At 40.1% G+C, this 18589-nt stretch overlaps 1 protein-coding gene across 1 annotated transcript; it reads left to right on the forward strand.

Moving 5' to 3' along the window:
• Nucleotides 1-7877: 7877 nt before the first annotated feature.
• LOC309699575 (cholecystokinin-like) lies at nt 7878-11390 on the forward strand. The gene is made up of 4 exons (XM_082522658.1): nt 7878-7952; nt 8534-8654; nt 8734-8889; nt 10956-11390. Exons 2-4 carry the CDS (start codon nt 8534-8536, stop codon nt 11090-11092), a joined length of 414 nt encoding a protein of 137 aa, XP_082378784.1. The 5' UTR covers nt 7878-7952; the 3' UTR covers nt 11093-11390.
• The last annotated feature ends 7199 nt before the right edge of the window (nt 11391-18589 follow it).

The raw sequence follows: 18589 nt of genomic DNA on the forward strand, positions 1-18589 counted from the left end.
TTTTGGTTATTTTTACTCAGCTCATAGCCTCTCAAACAAAACTTAATACTGCATGTATATACCTGTGTAGAAATGATGGGTGGAGCATCATTTTTATGCTCATGCCTACATTGTTAGAATCTGTAGTTGCATGCAAACTCATGTTTTAATTTTAATTGAAGATTTCTGGTTTAAAAGTCTACGTGGGATGAGAAATGTGAAATGAAAACAGTCATATTTTACCATGCACCATTGCATTTAAACCAGGGGGGTCAAACCTAAGGCCTGCAGGCCAGAATCCTCCCTGCACAGATTCTTATCGGGTACACTGGAAAACGTTTACAGCAGTTTTACAGCTTTTTCTGCTGATAAAGACCTCCCCCATGGCAATTTATACGACACCAAAGTAATTAAGTAATAGATCAACAATTAAATAACGGGAAAGTTCATGTTTCCCCCTATCTACTGTTTGTGTTATGTGGATCATTGTGCAAATTAACAAAAACTTTCTGTTTTATAATTACAAGACAGTCTGTGCCATGAGGTACCTGAACCTTTCTGTAACTTTACACAGTAATTTCTTACTACTTAAGCTCAGAGAGTCGTGCTGACAGATTTATTTATTAGAGCAGTATTTCTGTATCATGTAGAAAAACTGTACTGTTGAAATTCTTTGTCTTATATTAGGATAGCTGAGCGATTAAATGTGTAGTTAAACTTATTTACAGTGAGGTGACTGAGGTGGCTAAAGCACAGACTTTCTGTACTTAAGTAGAAGTACAGATGTTTTTCTTAAATAATACAACTTCTTCACTCAAGCAGAAGTGAAAATGTAACAGGCTCTGAAAGGTAGTCAGAGTAAGAAAGTAAAAAGTAGCTCTCTGAAGGACAATTCTACCTACCATTTTGGTACAAAGGTAACTGAACTATGTGCTACATTTCAATATAATAATTAAATAATATTACATGAGAATGCAAATATACGAATCTAAATTCTAATACAGTTGGTATAAAGTTGATATTCTAAGTGTCATTATCTGAAATCCAAATTCATTTCTGCTACCCTTTAATCTAACTCTGACCATGAGCACCACAGCTGCTGCGCACCAGTCACACACTGTGCTATACAGCAGTCCCCAACCCCCGGGCCGTGAGTCGTTTGGTACCGGCTGCGAAAGTTGAAGCTCACGCGTGAAATTTATGGTTTTCAGGGTTTTTATTATTAACTCTGTCTTATTTTGAAAGAAATATTTACGCGTTACCATAGCGACCAGAGAGCATTAAGGGGTAGAGAGGAGGATGTTACTCTCAATTTTGTTGGCGCATTTCAAGAGGACACTGCTAATAAAGTTACACAATTACACAGTGAATTCACGTTTATTATTATATTTACAAAAAAACACAGATTTTGTCTTGGCCGTATCATTTTATTTTGTTGTATTTATCCGCGACACCTTAAAGGCCGTGAAAATATTGTCGGACATTAAACTGGTCCGTGGCGCAAAAAAGGTTGTGGACTGCTGCTTTACTATACATTTACCACATTGATGCAAACTAAATTGTTTATCCTGGACAAAACTACCAGGATTTTCTTGCAACATTTGAGCTGTTGGAAATGTTGAATTTGAAATTACCTGCCCCTTAAATTATGTCATTCCCTTCATGCATCCTGCTCTTCTGCAGCGCTAGCTAGAATCTGAAGTTCCTCAAACATAACTTACGGACACCTGCAGTCCTTCCGGCCGTATAAACCCTATGAACCTAAAGTCTGTTTTGTTAGAAGTAGAAAGTACAGATATTTACGTTAAAATTTAGGGTGTAAAAGTTGTCAAAAAAAAATACTTAAGTAAAGTACAGATACCTAAAAATTCTTCCCACCTCTGATACTGACAGATCAAAGTATGTGGCCCAAGGTGTAAAATGAGTTTGAGATCCCTGAATTAAGGTTTAAGAACATGTGAGGTGCAGGAGTGCGTCATTCATCCAGAGTGTATTTTCCTGCTGTCTGGCTATGCTATGGTCTTCGGCTTTTGTGATGTCATTGAATTTCGGTTCCTGTTTTATTTTTTTGTCTTTCAGTGGTTTTCTTTCTTGGTTTCCTTACATCTTGTTTCATTTTGTACTACTTGTCTACCTTTTGCTTTCTCCCTAATTGTTTCCACCTGTGGAAACCTCTTTTGTTCCCTCTCTGAGTCCCCCCTCTGTCAGATCATTGGTTCATCTCCAGTGTTTGTCCTAATTTGTCTTTTTTTGTGGGGGATTTATACAATAAGCTAAATAAAAGACACCTTTTCATTTCTTTTGTTTGGCGGATTTCCTGCATTTGTGTCCTCTCCACACCACACCCTGACAGATTAAGGCTGTGACTGTGGCAAGTATAGCATAATAACAATGTCCAGTCAATCAACAGAATGCCATTTTAGCCTGGAAGCCACTATAATTGGGACGTGAAGTAATGCAGAAGAAATTCCTTCAAGCATCTGTGCAGTGACTGCACAGAAAAAAACAAAATATTTTCAAAATGCTTACATGTTGCAGTTTTTCTTTTGTTCATGTGTGTATATCTGTGTACATATGTGCGTACATATAGATATTATGTGGACACTGAGATAATAACTACCAAATAACACTGAAAGGCATAAGATTGCATAAGTTTATATTTTTTCCTACTCCTTTTTCAGTATGCAAATTGTGCCGTATTTCTATTGGCTATTTGTATTATATTATTTTTGCTGACATCTTCGAAATCAATCAATTAAAACTTGCATAATAAAACACGTAAATATGTAAGCCATTTAATCGTGACTGCTCTAAGACGCTTGTTTGAGTGGAGCACAATGCTACTGAGACAGATGCATTAATAGATCTATGCATTATTTAGTGTGTTTACTAACTGTATACCAAAGCTGTAGCAAACCCCTCAGCGAGGGGTCTCTGCCAGTTGTCTCTATAATTACGCGCTTTAAGAATAGTTACTTCTGGAAATCTCCTTCAGCGTCATCAGTTAAATTCTTCATTCGAAGCAGTAAAACCCGCCTGTCAGGCCAGATGTGTGCTGCAGATAGATGCTCAGCTCTTGGAGTGCAGACTTTTTGCTCACTTCCACTAAAAACTGAGAGTGAGAGCAACAGGTTGCCTCTTGGCTGCCATCTCGTCTGTCCACATCCCAAACACACATACACAGCCCAAGAAGAGACGCCCAAAAGCAAGTGCCTGAGACAAACATGCACGCCTCCCACACCGCATGGTTAATCAATTCTAATTTGAACGACCGTAGCCTCACCTCCTACACTCATGCCTTCTGATGGTTCCTGGAGAAAATGTCTCAGTGATCTTCAGTGAGTGGAAAAGACGAGCAGAGTGAAGCAAAAGCATGAATGTGAAAATAGAAAAAAATGTCAGGGGGAGGTGATGTGATTGGCAGATACTCATTGTTCCTGTGTGGTGGCTGGGAGTCTGGCTCAATGTTTTAAAGGCAGCTTTGCAAGTGGCAGCCAGAAGTGCTAGCTTAATTGGATTGAGATGGTCATCAAATGTGGTGTTAGTTCTTGGAGGATACAACGTCAAGCTCGGCTGCAGTCAGTGCTAGGACACATCAGCTGATGGTGCAAATTTACACAAGTGATATAAGGTGCTTTACTTTGGCTGCTTTAGCCTGGCCACAGTCTAAGTTCAGAGAACTGAAGAAGCTTTTCGGATGAGAGGTGAAACGTCTTCAAGCTACTTAAAGAAGTCCAGACGCTTTTCTTTGCAAGCTCCTTTGACTACGATGACCTGGATGACTGAGAACCTTCACAGACATATAGCCTGACCACAGTTACTGTGCAAATGCAAGCCACTTTACAACCCACCGACCAAAAGCAAGGAACCCACTAGCTTTTGGTCAATCCATCCATTTTCTTCTGTTTATCCAACTCAGGGTCACGAGGAGGCTGGAGCCTTTTGTAATTATGTTCTAGCATTTCGTTGTTATATTGATCTTGAAAGTGATATACAAATAAATATTTGACTTTACTTACTTACCTCCACACACACACACATTCCCCATCCCCATGCTGTATGTAACTTAATCAGTGTTGTACATGTTGCCACTGATGCCTGATGTTCAGTGCTGACTTCTCGCCGCCTTATGAAATCCATGTGTGCACAAAAAAAGGTTGGGGATGTCCCAAAATGAAATCATGTTGCCACATAGATTAGATAATATTACAGTACATGGAAAAATCAATCTTCTTTTAACTACAGTGGTTCTCACTGAAGTACCATAATTTTTTTATGATGTCAGTAAACAGTTTACAACAGTTACACAACCTGGTGAGGTTATGATATCTAATGCAAATTATATAAAACATAAAACCTGATATATTTTTTTGGCTGCTTGGGGGCATTGATGTGTAAGGACAAGAAAGAGCTAATTCATTAGTTTGTGTGGAAACCTCGTGGCGCTTTTGTGGATCTATACCTGTAGATGAAGACTGGTGAATCACACTTTTTTGTTTATGTTTATTTCCTTGATGTACTGTAAGAAGTATTAGTGTTTTGAGTTTAAAGACTAACCACAGTGCGCCTAAAAGAGCTGTGAGAGATTGTACAAATGAGTAACGTTGCTCCATGTATATACATTTGCATCAGTAAAGGCAAAACTCACAAAGCTACACTGGTTTTGATTCATCTTAATCCAAGTGTGCAACAGATGAAAGCAGAAAACACTGAGAAATATCCCAGCAGTTGGTGCTGAATAATGACTTTTTTACACATCCAGCAGCTACATTGGATTTCTGACATTTACTTAGATTCATATTAATGTCCATCTGACAAATGTGAGGCCAGTTTTTACTCTTCATTTTGGTGCATTATTAATGCAGTTAAGACAAATAATATTGATGGCTCCATGGTTAATATAGTTAATGGCCCCTCTAAGAAGTGTGTGCTCCAGTGTGGGAGATTTGGGTATCTGTGTCTGTGCGTTGCATTGTGTATGGATGCATCTCGCTTACTAGCAAGCTTAGTAAGCTAGCTTATTAAGCCACTGACCAAAAGCAAGGAAACCACTAGCTTTTGGTTACATCTGGCCATTTTTTTTGTTTATCCAATTCAGGGTCACTAGCAAGCTTGGTAATAGAATAGAATAAAATTCAACTTTATTGTCATTGCACATGTCACAGGTACAGGGCAACGAAATGCAGTAGCTTACTAAAGCTAGCTAGCTGATATGTTAGCACTGCACCTGTTCAACCAGATACAACCAACCAACGTGGCAGCTAACTAACTAAAATGCTAACTCTGGGGGTTCAAAATGCTCAATCCAAAACCAATAGCTAGCATCATGATAGCTACGTCCATGGTGGGATTTATTGGAGGTGTTGGGCTCCGTTCATCTGTTAAACCATTTTCATTCCTGGTGGGGATCAGTATTTATATCTTAAAACAGTTTACAGATCACACAACACTAAAACCAGGAACTCTCTTGGGATTTCAGCAGATGATGAGTTAGATTTATTCAGCTTTTTATTAAGCTACCAAGCACTGGCGTTTCAGAGTGTGCAGCTTCTTCTGTTAGCTATAGTTCTTGCAACATTCTCCAGGTAGAAAACCGTGTTATGAAGGATGTCTCTGAAGACATTACCCGCACAGTTTGTTGGCTCTGCAAATGATAGTGCAGCTGCTGTGATGAGCTGATATAGAGTAGCAGCCACCCTGCTTAATGAAAAGATAAACCTTAACCTGTCTGCCATTCACTTAATCAGTCACAGCTGGAACTCGGGCTCCATTAGACTGAGAGAGTCATTTTCACGTATTTATTGACTCTCCAACTCCAGAAGTTCGCAGCTGATCTCAGTAAATCGAGCACTTTTGTCCTCCTCTGATGCAGATGTGGGTTAAAGGGAGGCAACTCGCTGCAGGTGATGTTATGCAAAAAGCAGAAAGAGTACATCGTCAAAGTGGACTGTTTTCTAAGTTTGATATGTAGAAATTTACTCTGCAGGGTGATATTTATATATTTGTTTCTTTGGTTTTGAACCGACAGCATTTTGTTCTGGTGAAATATTAAATGCATTCAAGTGGCACAGCTGACCAAATAGCAACGAAGGAAGTGGGATTTAATTCAATTTTATTCATGCAGCGCCAAATCACAACAACAGTTGCTTCAAGGTGCTTTATATTGTAAGGTAGAGCCTACAATAATACATACAGAGAAAAACCCAACAATCATATGACCCCCCTATGAGCAAGCACTTTGGCGACAGTGGGAAAGAAAAACTCCCTTTTAACAGGAAGAAACCTCCGGCAGAACCAGGCTCAGGGAGGGGCGGGGCCATCTGCTGCGACTGGTTGAGGTGAGAGAAGGAAGACTTTTATGACTAATATGTAATTATTTAAAGCACACAGGATACAGTGAAATGAATATTGGTACTGATGACATATTTATTTCCTCCTGGGTCTTTGACACTGCGAGTGACCTCTTTCATATTGAACACTGATGATGTAAGCTTTCATCTGGTGCAGCTTTGCATATTTTACAAACCTTTCCACTTTGCTAATGCAAAAATATCAATTCAAACATGGTATTAAATGTGTGAGAAAAACTGCAGCAATTTTCTAATCTCTCTGTTACAGGGTCACACCATTAATACAGCTTCTATTTGTGACTTGTGGCTTAAATGCAGCTAACTCTCAATGTCTTTATATATGTCTGGCAGTACAACTTCTGGACAGGACAGGTTAAAAATAAATAAATAAATGTATATAGGTCTACATTTAAAATCTTCATCTTTTAAACAGTGGATGGTGTCTTTAAAGAGATTTTTCATCTGCACTGGCAAAAAAAAAGCAAAGTAAAGAAGTTAAATGTCAAGAACAGCTATTGCTTTTAACAGAAACCCCTCAAAGAATCTTGGAATTGTGATTGTTTTTCACTTATTTGACAGCAAATAACCAATAATCCATATTTCATGGAGATGTAAGCATACTGTAAACTGTAGCTGCTTTGAAACATTGCTCAAGTACAGCTTCAACGTCCTCTCCATTTCAGACCCGCCACTCATGTTTCTGCAGTTCAATTGTTCACTTTAACCTTATTTAACAGCCTTATTGACGCTATGTTATCTCAGCAGGTAAGAAGAGCCCCGGCGCTCTAAGTCGTCCACCAGCATCGGAAAAATCAGCCTCATTAATAAAACTGTTAACCCATAACAGCTGATCCATAGCAATCAACCGATTTGCACCTGCATGATCAATGAGGCGGGTTAATACTGCGTGGTTAGAGAAGCAGAGAGGGTGGGGGGAGAGAGACAGTAGGTGGATGGTGAGGATGTCTCACTTCAAGATCGGTCAACTGTTAAATGAGCAAAACCAAAGATTCTCATTTGTGCTTCCGCCCACTTTTTAAGCAGCCACTGACATCTAACACATATGTGGGTGTGCACAAACACTCACACCTACGCATGCCTGGCCAAACGGCCCCCACTCACACACACACATGCACGTGTGCACACACACACACATGCATTATGAATGTCCTCGATTTTCCTACATGGATACTGTAGAACTTCTCAACATTTAAATAGCAGTTTGAGGCTTTACTTCAGATCAGAATGATTCAATGTCGTGTGCAATGTTCACAGATACGTTCACGATTAAACACACGCACACACACACACACACACACACACATATATAACGCAGTGTCACTGGATGTCAAACAGGCAGCTCTTGACGTGGAGTTTTATGATAAGCTAACAAACAATAAAAGTGAAGCTCTCCGTTGTATCACTGTAACGAGCACGCTTGCGCACGGCTCTCAAACATTCAGAGGGATACACAGGATGCACACTCAAGGCAAATCACGCACACGCAGACACACACTCTGAGGGCGCTGAGCAGGGAGTATAAAAGGGGCATCCTTCCCACTCAGCGCAGAAGTGCTCTCACTCTCACACACTCCTATAACGCGCTGAAGATCTTTTCTCAAGGTAAGCTTTATTTGCTTTGTGGCAGGTGATTTGAGGCTTTTATGAGGATTGTTAAACTAAGAATTTCCTTCTTTTTTATTATTCTTTTGTTTTCTTTATAATCATTTCAAAATTCAAACACAGAGTCTTTTCTAAAACAGACAAAAAGTGAGGTACAGAGGATAAAATCTGATATTTTTGTGCTAAGCTTTAATTCTTTGAAAGCTACACATGCTCCCTCCTTATTTATACAATTTGATTAATATGATTTGACACGAATTCATAAAACAAATTCCAGAGACGTTTCCCAAAATCAAAATGGACATTTTTGTCTGCAATAAAAATCAAGTCACTTCCACCTGGTGAAGCTGCATTCATGATATCTACCCTCAGTTATCTAATGTGGCCAGAGTGTGTTGCGCGCGGGTGACTGTGTTAATATGTTAATATGCTGCCCTCATTAATGTGTTGAGTCAGAGTAATTTTCAGTTGTGAAGGAGCGCTTGTCTGGCAGATGGTCCAAGCTGTCGTTTCTCACTCTGGACTGCATCTCTGATTCCTTCTCATTAAACTTCTGTTTGCTCCTCTCCCACCGCTCTCAGATGAATGCTGGGCTGTGTGTGTGTGTCGTGCTGGCAGTCCTGTGTGCGAGCTGTTTGGGGCTCCCCTTCTCCTCCCAGCCATTAGACGAGGGCCAGCGCCCCATCTCTGCTCTCTCTGAAGGTAAAAGTTGCGACACGTTTCTCGCCATCACAGTGAGTTTTTGTGCCTGACTCGTGCTTTTCTTGCCTGTTTTGAGCAGCTCTCCTTGAGGCTGACACCCACACCTTGGGAGATCTCCACCTCCGACACAGGCGCTCTGCCCCCCAGCTGAAAGCTCTTCCTCTGGCTGAGGAGGATGCAGACTCCCGGGCCAATCTCAGTGAGCTGCTCGCTAGACTCATCTCCTCCAGGAAAGGTGTGTTAGTGAATGTGAGGAATGTGGATTTAGGTGGCATCCTTTCCATGCCTGCAGCCTTAAATGATATATGTGTTTAGAGAAGTGTCTGTGTGCATGTGAGTGTGAAACGAAAAACATCTGGCAACAGTAGTATTTGGAGCGCAGTGCTTTTTCCTGCCTTCCCCCTCCCCTCAGTCATGCTAATTACGGGAATTAGTGCACAACCAGCTTTGTAAAATGAATTAGTGGCTCTGAAAAGCTCTTGTGGTTTGAAAGAGCACGTATTAGTGTGTAGAGCCTTCCGGCCACTTGCCTCATACCATCTTATTTCACTTTTGTTTTCCCCCTATCTGACTTCACATCACTTTTTTTTCTTTTTTTTGCTAAGGAAACAAACCCTCGACCCTGTCGTAGATTATAACGTCCAGCACTCACATCTCTTGGACAGCTGACCGGACAGGGGAAAACACACACACGCACAGACACACTGTCAGAATCAGACTTTTCCACTTGGCGTCCAGATACTGAAACTGACTCCTTGCGTGTCTCTTTGTAGGACAGTTTGTACAGACTGAAACATTTTGCAGAGCTACAGATGGACAGTGAAATCTTTTATTTTGGCATCAGTGGCTTTAGTGAGAAATCTGGATTTTGTTTTTACCCCGTTCTTTAGCTCATTTTTTCAGCTTAAATAAAACACAAATATGTATTTGAGTTACAGCCGTACTTTTACTTTGCTGTTGTGTAATATCGATTATAAAAGTTCCCCAGACTCAGAAAGCGTTGGGCCAGACAGTGAACACTCTAAAATGTCAGAGGGCGCCGTGAAACTCATATGTAATGCCTCGGGGAATGTGTGTTTCTGTTAATCGTGCGTGTGCGATTGTGGGTGTCTGTGCTCATGTGCATGCTGTTCACTTGCATGTTTTGGTGTGGGAGGTGTCGTTATCGAGTCTTTCTGCAGCCAATCTTCTCAGCACGCCAGGGAGTTGAAACGCAGTGTGTATGCATGTGCATGCCGCCGTGTGCGTGTGTGTGTGTGTGTTGTGTGGGAGGATGTGGGTGGAAAAAAACTCCATCTCTGTGAGCGTCCAATTGATTACCAAACGGAGAGCAGTTCTGCTCCAGTTCACTTGGAACAGAAATCAAAAGATCGGAAGCAGACGTGTTCTACAAGATCTGTGTGTGTGTGTGTGTGTGTGTGTGTGTGTGTGTGTGTGTGTGTGTGTGTGTGTGTGTGTGTGTGTGTGCGCGCGTGTGTGCGGTCATTTCTCTGCAAAGCACACACAAATTTCTGCACACATGCACTGATACAGCGATCATGACACACAGGAAGGGAGGCTAATGGCACGCTGTCAGGCTAGACTTCAGCCGTGTCTTTAGTGTGTGTGTGTGTGTGTGTGAGAGAGAGAGAGCGAGAGAGAGAAAGAGAAATAATGACGATGTGAGCTCAGAATCACTACCGGGCAATTACAATGCCCAAAAGACACCCAGTTTACCACAAAGCGCTCACAAAATGAAGCGAAGATGAGAACATTTTTTCAAAGCCCAGCTCACCAGCCAAATATCCTCAGTGCGGAGAGCCAGTTTTCGAATATTGTGCGCACTTTTTCTTCTAGAAGGCACAAATAAAGAATTAAATTAAGCTGTAAGCTGGTAATGAACACAGCTAACTGCCAAAGTGCCCTTAAGTGCACAAAATGTGCCTTAAAAAGTTGGAAAAGAGATGCAAATTTAGATATTCAAAAGATAAATCCCTGAAAATGAGCTTTTGTGCAGAGTCTATAAACTGCTTGGTTTATGAGAGCACTTATTTGCTCAGCGTTTCCCACATTTTTAAATTTCCTGCATGTGCTAAAAACCTCTCTGCCCTGCTCAAGCTTCTCGCGGAATTAAAAGTCTGATTCATGTCTCTTACTTTGAAAATCAGAGCGTCTCTATGCAAAATAAGAAATCAAAAGTAAGATTTCACCGCAGAGAAGTTCTCAGCTTCTCTCATGCTCTCCTCACTCAGAGGAATACTAATTTCACTCATGCTCTTTTTCTCTCCTCCACCCACGCTTTTTTCCCTCCTCCCCTCCAAGGTTCTGTGCGCAGAAACTCCACGGCAAACAGCAAAGGCGTCGGACCGAGTGCCAACCACCGGATAGCAGACAGGGACTACTTAGGCTGGATGGATTTCGGCCGCCGCAGTGCAGAGGAGTATGAGTACTCCTCATAAGGGGAAGTCATGGCTCACACGACCACCACCATATGGGCACAAGATAAAAAGAAGAAAAAAAAACCCTGCGCAAGCTGTCTCACAATAAGAGTCTATTTATGATGTATTTGTTGTACATTTGTTTGTAAAACTGTAATAATGCAATATACATACAGTATGCCAAATTTTGCAGAAAAGCTCTCACTGTCCAACTTTCTTCGTTTTTTGGATTTCTCTGGTTTCTTTATCATTCAAAGTGGAAAGGAGTCGGATGGTGTCAGGGCTTGTGGAAAGTAACCAAATAAAGATTTAAACTATCGCTCTGCAGAAGTATTCTTCCAATGCACGCTGCTTAAAGTAGATGCATTCACATTCAACTGCTGTTACGTAACATGCGTGCCGAAGAACCAGATTATCTGAAACACTTAATTTCTAGTGCAATCATACTCTTTTATATAGCAAGGAGCCGAAATGACAACATAAGCATGGACAAATACTCAGTACATATTTACTTTGGTGACAGTTTGTGAGAGTAGACGGCTTGTAAATCAAAGGTGGCAGATAAAACATCCCAGTCAGGGTTAGGGTCTACTTTATTTAAGTGTTTCTACATCTAGGATTAACAGTTAAAAGGCACATTTGAACCCAGGATCTTCTTGCTGTGAGGCAACAGTGCATACTACTGCACCATTTAATTACTTAATTTGCCTAAATAAAGTAACCTATTGCCTCATTTAAATAAAGTTATATGTTGTAACTGCTATCATTTATTTTGAGTCCCGGTGATTAAAGTAATAAAACCACTGGCTGTATATAAAAAATGGAAGTTGCCCTCTGGTTTGTTGACTCACATTTCTAAAACCTTAACATTTTGGCTGCTGCAGTTTATTTTGAAGTCAGAAGTTGCTATGTTTAGATTAGCAAGTTATCATCATCAGTTAACGCTAGCTACTTTAAATATCAACATCTATAAACTCTACATGTGCAACACAGAGACTACTGCTAACTGATGTTCTTCAAAAGGCACAAACACCTCAAGAAATTATGGTGTGCTCCAATTCAGTGACCAGTCTTTGTGGAGTGAAACATTGCAGGCACTGATTTGCCACAGTTGCCTCTTAATCTATATATCCTTGCCTGTCAGTCCACAGTTTTAATAAGACATCACTCTCTGTGTATTATAAAGGAGAAAACTATCCATAGAGATCCTGATCGCTTTGAACATGTTAATGTGATACTTGAAGGTTGGAGTCTAACGCTGCAGTCTGTGGGGAAAGACTGGTTTTTCACATTAGCCTCAAGTGTTCTTTAAAGGAAGTGGGGATTTGAGCTTTTCCATTTTGAAAGAGCCAAAGGTTGATAGTTGAATAAAACTCAAACTTAATACACTATTCCAAAGTAAGCAAGCTCTGCTTGCATGTTAGTTTAGAGTTTAAGATAAATCAACTCAGAAAAATGTGATCATGAAAGGTTTTATTTATTTACTGTAGAAAGCTAAAAGTAGTTAAATGAACAACAACATTACATATCAGTTGACAGAGATGTCCAACACACTGCACGGCTAGTGCAAACACTATTTTTATTAACATTTGGACATCAACTCAAAAGCAAATCTTTAATCTCAGAGTCCGAGAAAATCTCAGAGTCGTCTTGGTCATGGTCACTAACTAAACCTTATCCCTGCTCATGGCCAGAACTTTGGAAACCACATGATACATTCACTACAATTAAAGTTTAAAGGCACAGTGTGTAAAATGTCACCACTAGATGCTTGTAGATTGTAGACTGCATTCTCCTGAATTCAGTTTTCTCACCCCTCCCATTTTAAATCCATAATTCTAGCTATGGCGGTCACTGTAAGACAAACAACTGTGGCTGTAGTGATTGTAGACTGTTAGTCTGCTGTTTACCTCAGCTGAGATTATTTACTCTGGAGGAGTCTGATATGAGTCGATGAGTCAGTGAAGTTCACTTCTGTTCAACTACAGCAATAAAGAGGTGAATTTTTGAGGATATCCTGAACTTCTCTGTCAGTAAATGCTGTTGTTTTCGCTACTGTTAGCATCTGTTAGCATCTTTTAGCTGCCTTTAGTGAAACTGTCGTTATTGGACCTAATATTGTTGAACTTGGATGCTTAGAGAATAAACTCTCATACAATATAAGAATGTAATCAAACTGCCTATCAGAGGGAAAGTGTTATTTTTAGCACACTCGAGCCTGACATTAGCTTCCTTAATGTTAGCTGTTGTTGTTGTTTAGCTGGCTTCCTGTCAGTTCATGTATGAAGCGCCTTGAGGCGACTTATGTTGTGATTTGGCGCTATATAAATAAAATTGAATTGAATTGAATGTCAGGACAACATGGTGGCTTCCATTAACTGGCGCCTTCTCCTTTGCATTTTTAATGGATTCTAAGTTTATGAGAACACGTCAATGTGTTGTAATACATAATTATGTTATATCTGTCAGTACAATACTCTTTTTTTCTGTCAAATAACCTTAAAAATGACTGACTGCAACTTTAAATTGGCATTGTAAAGCGCTTTGGGAGCCTTGAAAAGCGCTATATAAATCCAATCCATTATTATTATTATTATTAAATGCTGCATATGTGAAATAACATTTAAGAAAATCTTTATGTAAGGTTAAAAAGCAACATTACAATTATTCTTTTCAGTTGTCAGTGTGTAATTGTATATATTTAGAAAAACGAGTTATTAAAATATTAAATGAAAGTAGGTATGCAAAATGTACATGAGCCTGAGCATAAGAAAGCAAAGTTTAAATATTAGCATAAACTGAGCTAAAAGCACTAATTTGTTGCAAGCAAGCTGTTTATTTTCATTTATAGTGCATTTTTAGTGAAGCTGAACCTTCAGGATGAAGTACCGAAAGTGAGTCCCTTGGAGCTAGTGATAGAGAAAGACAATTACTATCTGATTCTGCCTAAAGAATAAAGATACAGACCACAACTGGACTGTAGCCATGGCCTTGGTGTGACGGGTGGAGTAAATCAAAGCTGGGAGTCTGGGGTCTGTCATTCCCTCCAACACTGAATTACCATTTCTGATCTCAGTATCTGCAAACATTGGCTCATCTCTTTTACTAATATATGCTTTTATCATCTGACTTTTCTCCTCACTGTACTGCTCTCTACTTTTCTTCTTTTTCATACACATGATGAAACTGTGTGAATAAAGGCCCGCTGCAGTGAAGTTGCTTGCACTTGCAAGAATATTATAACACTAATCCACTGTAAGCAAGTACAACTAAATGGTAAGAAACTACTGCTAATTGCATAAATTATATATGCAATACAGCATATATAGCGTACACTTCACTCAGACTTGATGTCCCCTAATAAATCAAATATAATTGTTGACTGGAGCCCATGCTCACCATTTCTGGTCCTTGGGAGAATGTGTAGCTAATTTGATAACTAAGATATGTTAGCAGGTGATAGCAGTAGATGACTGGTTTGCAGCCACATGTTTTCAGGAAAAAAAAACTTTCACTAAGCGGCCAGCTGGAACTACTGCAGCTCCTTTAGTGGCCATTTGAAGCTGGCTTAAAAATGAGCCGATCCCCAGAGACTGTTAAATGTTAAAATACACAGCTTTACAAGCTTTACAGCATGTTTACACCCTCATACAAAAACAATATTGGTCTCTATTGATGGTTTCTCCCTGGTGATTTTGTAAAATAACTACTCCTCCTGATTACTGGGAGATGGCAAAATGACTGCTTTGGTTAGCATCATTCTGACATAGGCAGCTTTAGCGTCAGCTGACAGCTGTGTACTTGCTGTTACCTTCACTAACTGGATGTTTCCACCATGTTTGTAGTGTTAGTGCCTTTTAGAGCATTTTAATTGAATTAAATTAAATAACATAGTCTCCTGTGTAGTTCAGACCATTGTTTGTCATCCAGATTGGACTTCGATGTCTATCTGAAAAATATGCATTACCTGACTGGTTGTGAGTTGTTGTTAACAATAACAGAAATTGCTGAGGGCCCATAGGTCTAGAGACCAGTCAGTGACTCACTGGTAACTAGGCAGACGTTTTTATTCTGCAACAGGTTGGCAAGTGGTTGGCAGAGGTTGCTGGCAGACTCTAATGTGAAACTGGTCGCAAAGAGGTATGTGGTGCTGCACCAAAACCTCCTTGCATTTGCTTTTGTCACAAGCAGGTTGCCGCAGTCAGTAATAGCATGCGTGCAAGATGCCAACCTGACTGCAAACACTTGCCAACTACTTGCAAAGCTGCACTGAATCTGTAAAAAGTATAGCGCCAATTGAAAACAGAGAACGTTCGCCTTCAAAGTAAAAGTTGCATATTTTGGAATTTGTTGGTCACAGCGACAAGACATGACACTTTTTTTGTTTCACTTCTCATTTGCACTGCACTCTTTCAAGTTTCACTACAGTTTGGTGGACAGTGATTATTTATTAGTATTTTGTTAAAAAATCTATAACATCAATCTTATGTTAAAGGGAAAGAGAAGTGCGTTGCAAGCATTGTATAATCACGCGAACACAGAGGTCATCCTACGCAGAAGATTCAATTCAATTTTATTTATATAGCGCCAAATCACAACAAAACTGGGAAGGAAAAACTCCCTTTTAACAGGAAGAAACCTCCGGCAGAACCAGGCTCAGGGAGGGGCGGGGCCATCTGCTGCGACCGATTGGGGTGAGAAAAGGAAGACAGGATAATAAAAAAAAACCTTGCAGGGACATGAAGAATTATGGGTAATGATGTTGTCTTTAGAATATGATGAATGTAAAGGAGAAAACGTCTAAGGCTGACATAAAGGGACAACTTGGAGCAGCACAAAGGAGATGAAAGTCTGAGAGCGTATCATTTAGGGAGCCAGCTGGAGAAAGTTCAAAAATATCTTCAAAAGAACAGCAAGATCGTTATGAGCTTTAACGTCTATGCTAAATATTGAAATGGCTTGAAGCGTCTGGGGGAAACTGGTATCAATTGAATTATTAAAGCAGGTCTGAATCTAAATCCTAATAATTGCTTTTGACTCTACTTGAGAGGCAGGAAAGGCTTTTGCGGAGTCTGGTATATTTTGGCGTGCTGTGAAAACAATGTAGGCAAAGAGAAAAGCTGATTTGATAGCTCGGCACTGACAGTTAGTCATATTGTTTACTCCAGTCTACTTGACATTTTGGCTCTTTTCTTTGAAATGATCTTGAAAACAATACCAGTGGTTACAAAGGGTTATAAAGTTGAGCCTGTAGAAAGTATTAGCAGACACAATAGCCACAGTGGTGGTGAATTATAATGAATGATGCCCATTATGCTGCTCCTGGCTGTGTGTGTTAAGTGAAAGATGTGTCTTTGTGAGTGAGAGGTGGAGAGGGCGATCGATGAACAAAGCAGGTTTGGTGAATTATTCAGAGTGGGCTGGGAAACCCTGGGGGGAAAAGTTTGGTTTTGCTGTGCCTGTGTATGTGTGTGTTTTGGGCATTAAAGCCACTGGCTCGGACTGAGGTCGCACATGAAGCAAAAACCTACAGAGCCTTGAGATTCACAGCAATCCATGGGAATCGATTCAGCCTTCTGTTTAAAGAGCTGAGGCCAGAAAGGCTACAGAGCTAAAAAGGCTTAGGAAAGGTTTAAAGGCTTCAGTGGAACGAGCTGTAAATGTCTCCATTTGTATCGTGCACATCTGTATGTGTGTGTGGTTTCAGAACTGTCAGTGCAGAAATAAAAAAGGTCAAAGCCTACCATAAGCCTACCATATCCTATGTTAGGCAATTTGACCACTCCTGTATGGACAAGATTTTGTTTATGGGCAAAGCCACACAGTGATGAAAGGAACAGGCGTGAGGCTTTAATGAAGTTCCAGCCACGTTGATGAGCAGATGGTCTGAGCTCTTCCTGAAACTGGCTGAATATGCTGCGTTTCATTCCGTTCTATCCATCTCCAAAACTTTCCTTCCTTTGACTTCAGATCTGTCATTTGAAACACATTTCAGAGGCGTCTAAAAGAAAAGGGCTTGTGGCAAAATAGGGAGTCTTTAATGCCTCTGATGTTTGGAGTTGAACTCCAAAATGCTCCGATTCCAAGCTTACATAACGCAGATTCATCTAACAGCACCACCACCTGACAGTGCAGCAAAGACGCTGATCATAAAATGGGATAGCTACGCATTTTGAACTGTTAGAAAGATGTCTTAGTGTTGCTGCATAGAATACATATGGCAGGGGCCAGTTAGCTAATAGGACTCATTAAGTAGTTCCTGTAATGCTTGTTATTTTAGCATACTTTTGTTATTAATGGTTGCAATTTTAATTTATAATTATAAAGAAAGTTGAATACAATATATATAAATGGCTCAGCTGGTAAATTTCCCAGTACGAGAGGCTCAGTTTTGTAACTAAAATAGGAAAAAGATAGCTCTTGTGTTTTATTTAGCTTGGTAGCTATTGCTACCCAGTGATCATGGTTCAAGCAGTGACAGTTAAAAAGAACGAAGGACTGTAGGAAGGAATATTAATACAATAGAAGTTCAATCAGATCCTCCAGAGCAGTACACCTTAAACAGGCCATCGCAGATGAACTCAAAGTGATAAATAACCATTCATGCACACTTTCACACCTTTGGGCAATTTACAGCCACCAGTAACACTAACATGGATATCTTTGGACCAGTGTTGGGAAGGTTACTTTTAGAATGTATTCCACTACAGATTACAGAACACATGCTCCAAAATGTATTTTTACTGTATTCCGTTACGTTACTCAATGAGAGTAACGTATTCTGAATATGTTACTATATAAAATAATAATAAAGCCTGAAATAATTATAGCTTGTATTCATTTTCCTGCTAAAAGCATGTCTGTTAATGACTTTATTGCAGTTTATATTCACACATGTCTTTAATATCTTCGTAGACTCATCAGCCACCTTTTAATGCTTATAACCGACATGTTAAATCAGCCAATCACGTGGCAGCAACTACATGCAACATTTAGGCATGTAGACATGGTCAAGCTGACCTGTTGAAGTTTGACGTGACCATCAGAATGGGGAAGAAAGGTGATTTAAGGGAGTTTGAACATGACATGGTTGTTGCTGCTCAGAATCTGATCTACTGGGAGTTTCCCACACAACAATCCCTGGAGTTCACAGAGAACGGTCTGAAAAAGAGAAAATGCCCAGTGAGCCATTGCTCTCTAGTGAAAAGGCCTAGTTGATGCCGGAGGTCAGAGGATAATGGCCAGACTACTTGGAGCTAATAGGAAGGCATCTGTAACTCATATAATCACTGGTTACAAACCAAGTTATGCAGAAGAGCATCCTTGAGTTCACAACACGTCAAACCTTCATCATCTACATGAGCAGAAGACCACACTTAATGTCACAGAACAGGAAACTGAGGAAACTCATTAAAACTGGACAACAAGAGATTGGAAATATGTCATCTGGTCTTATGAGCCTCGATTTCTGCTGCAACATTCGGATGACAGGATCAGAATTTGGCAGCAACATAAAGC

Source organism: Aulonocara stuartgranti (genome assembly GCF_965226115.1).
Source record: "Aulonocara stuartgranti genome assembly, chromosome: 22".
In the NCBI taxonomy this organism is placed as follows: domain Eukaryota; kingdom Metazoa; phylum Chordata; class Actinopteri; order Cichliformes; family Cichlidae; genus Aulonocara; species Aulonocara stuartgranti.

Coding starts and splice junctions, on each gene's coding strand:
- LOC309699575 (XM_082522658.1), top strand. CDS start 8,534: ATGAATGCTGGGCTGTGTGTGTGTGTCGTGCTGGCAGTCCTGTGTGCG. Junction 8,655..8,733: donor CATCTCTGCTCTCTCTGAAG/GTAAAAGTTGCG, acceptor TGTTTTGAGCAG/CTCTCCTTGAGGCTGACACC. Junction 8,890..10,955: donor ACTCATCTCCTCCAGGAAAG/GTGTGTTAGTGA, acceptor CTCCCCTCCAAG/GTTCTGTGCGCAGAAACTCC.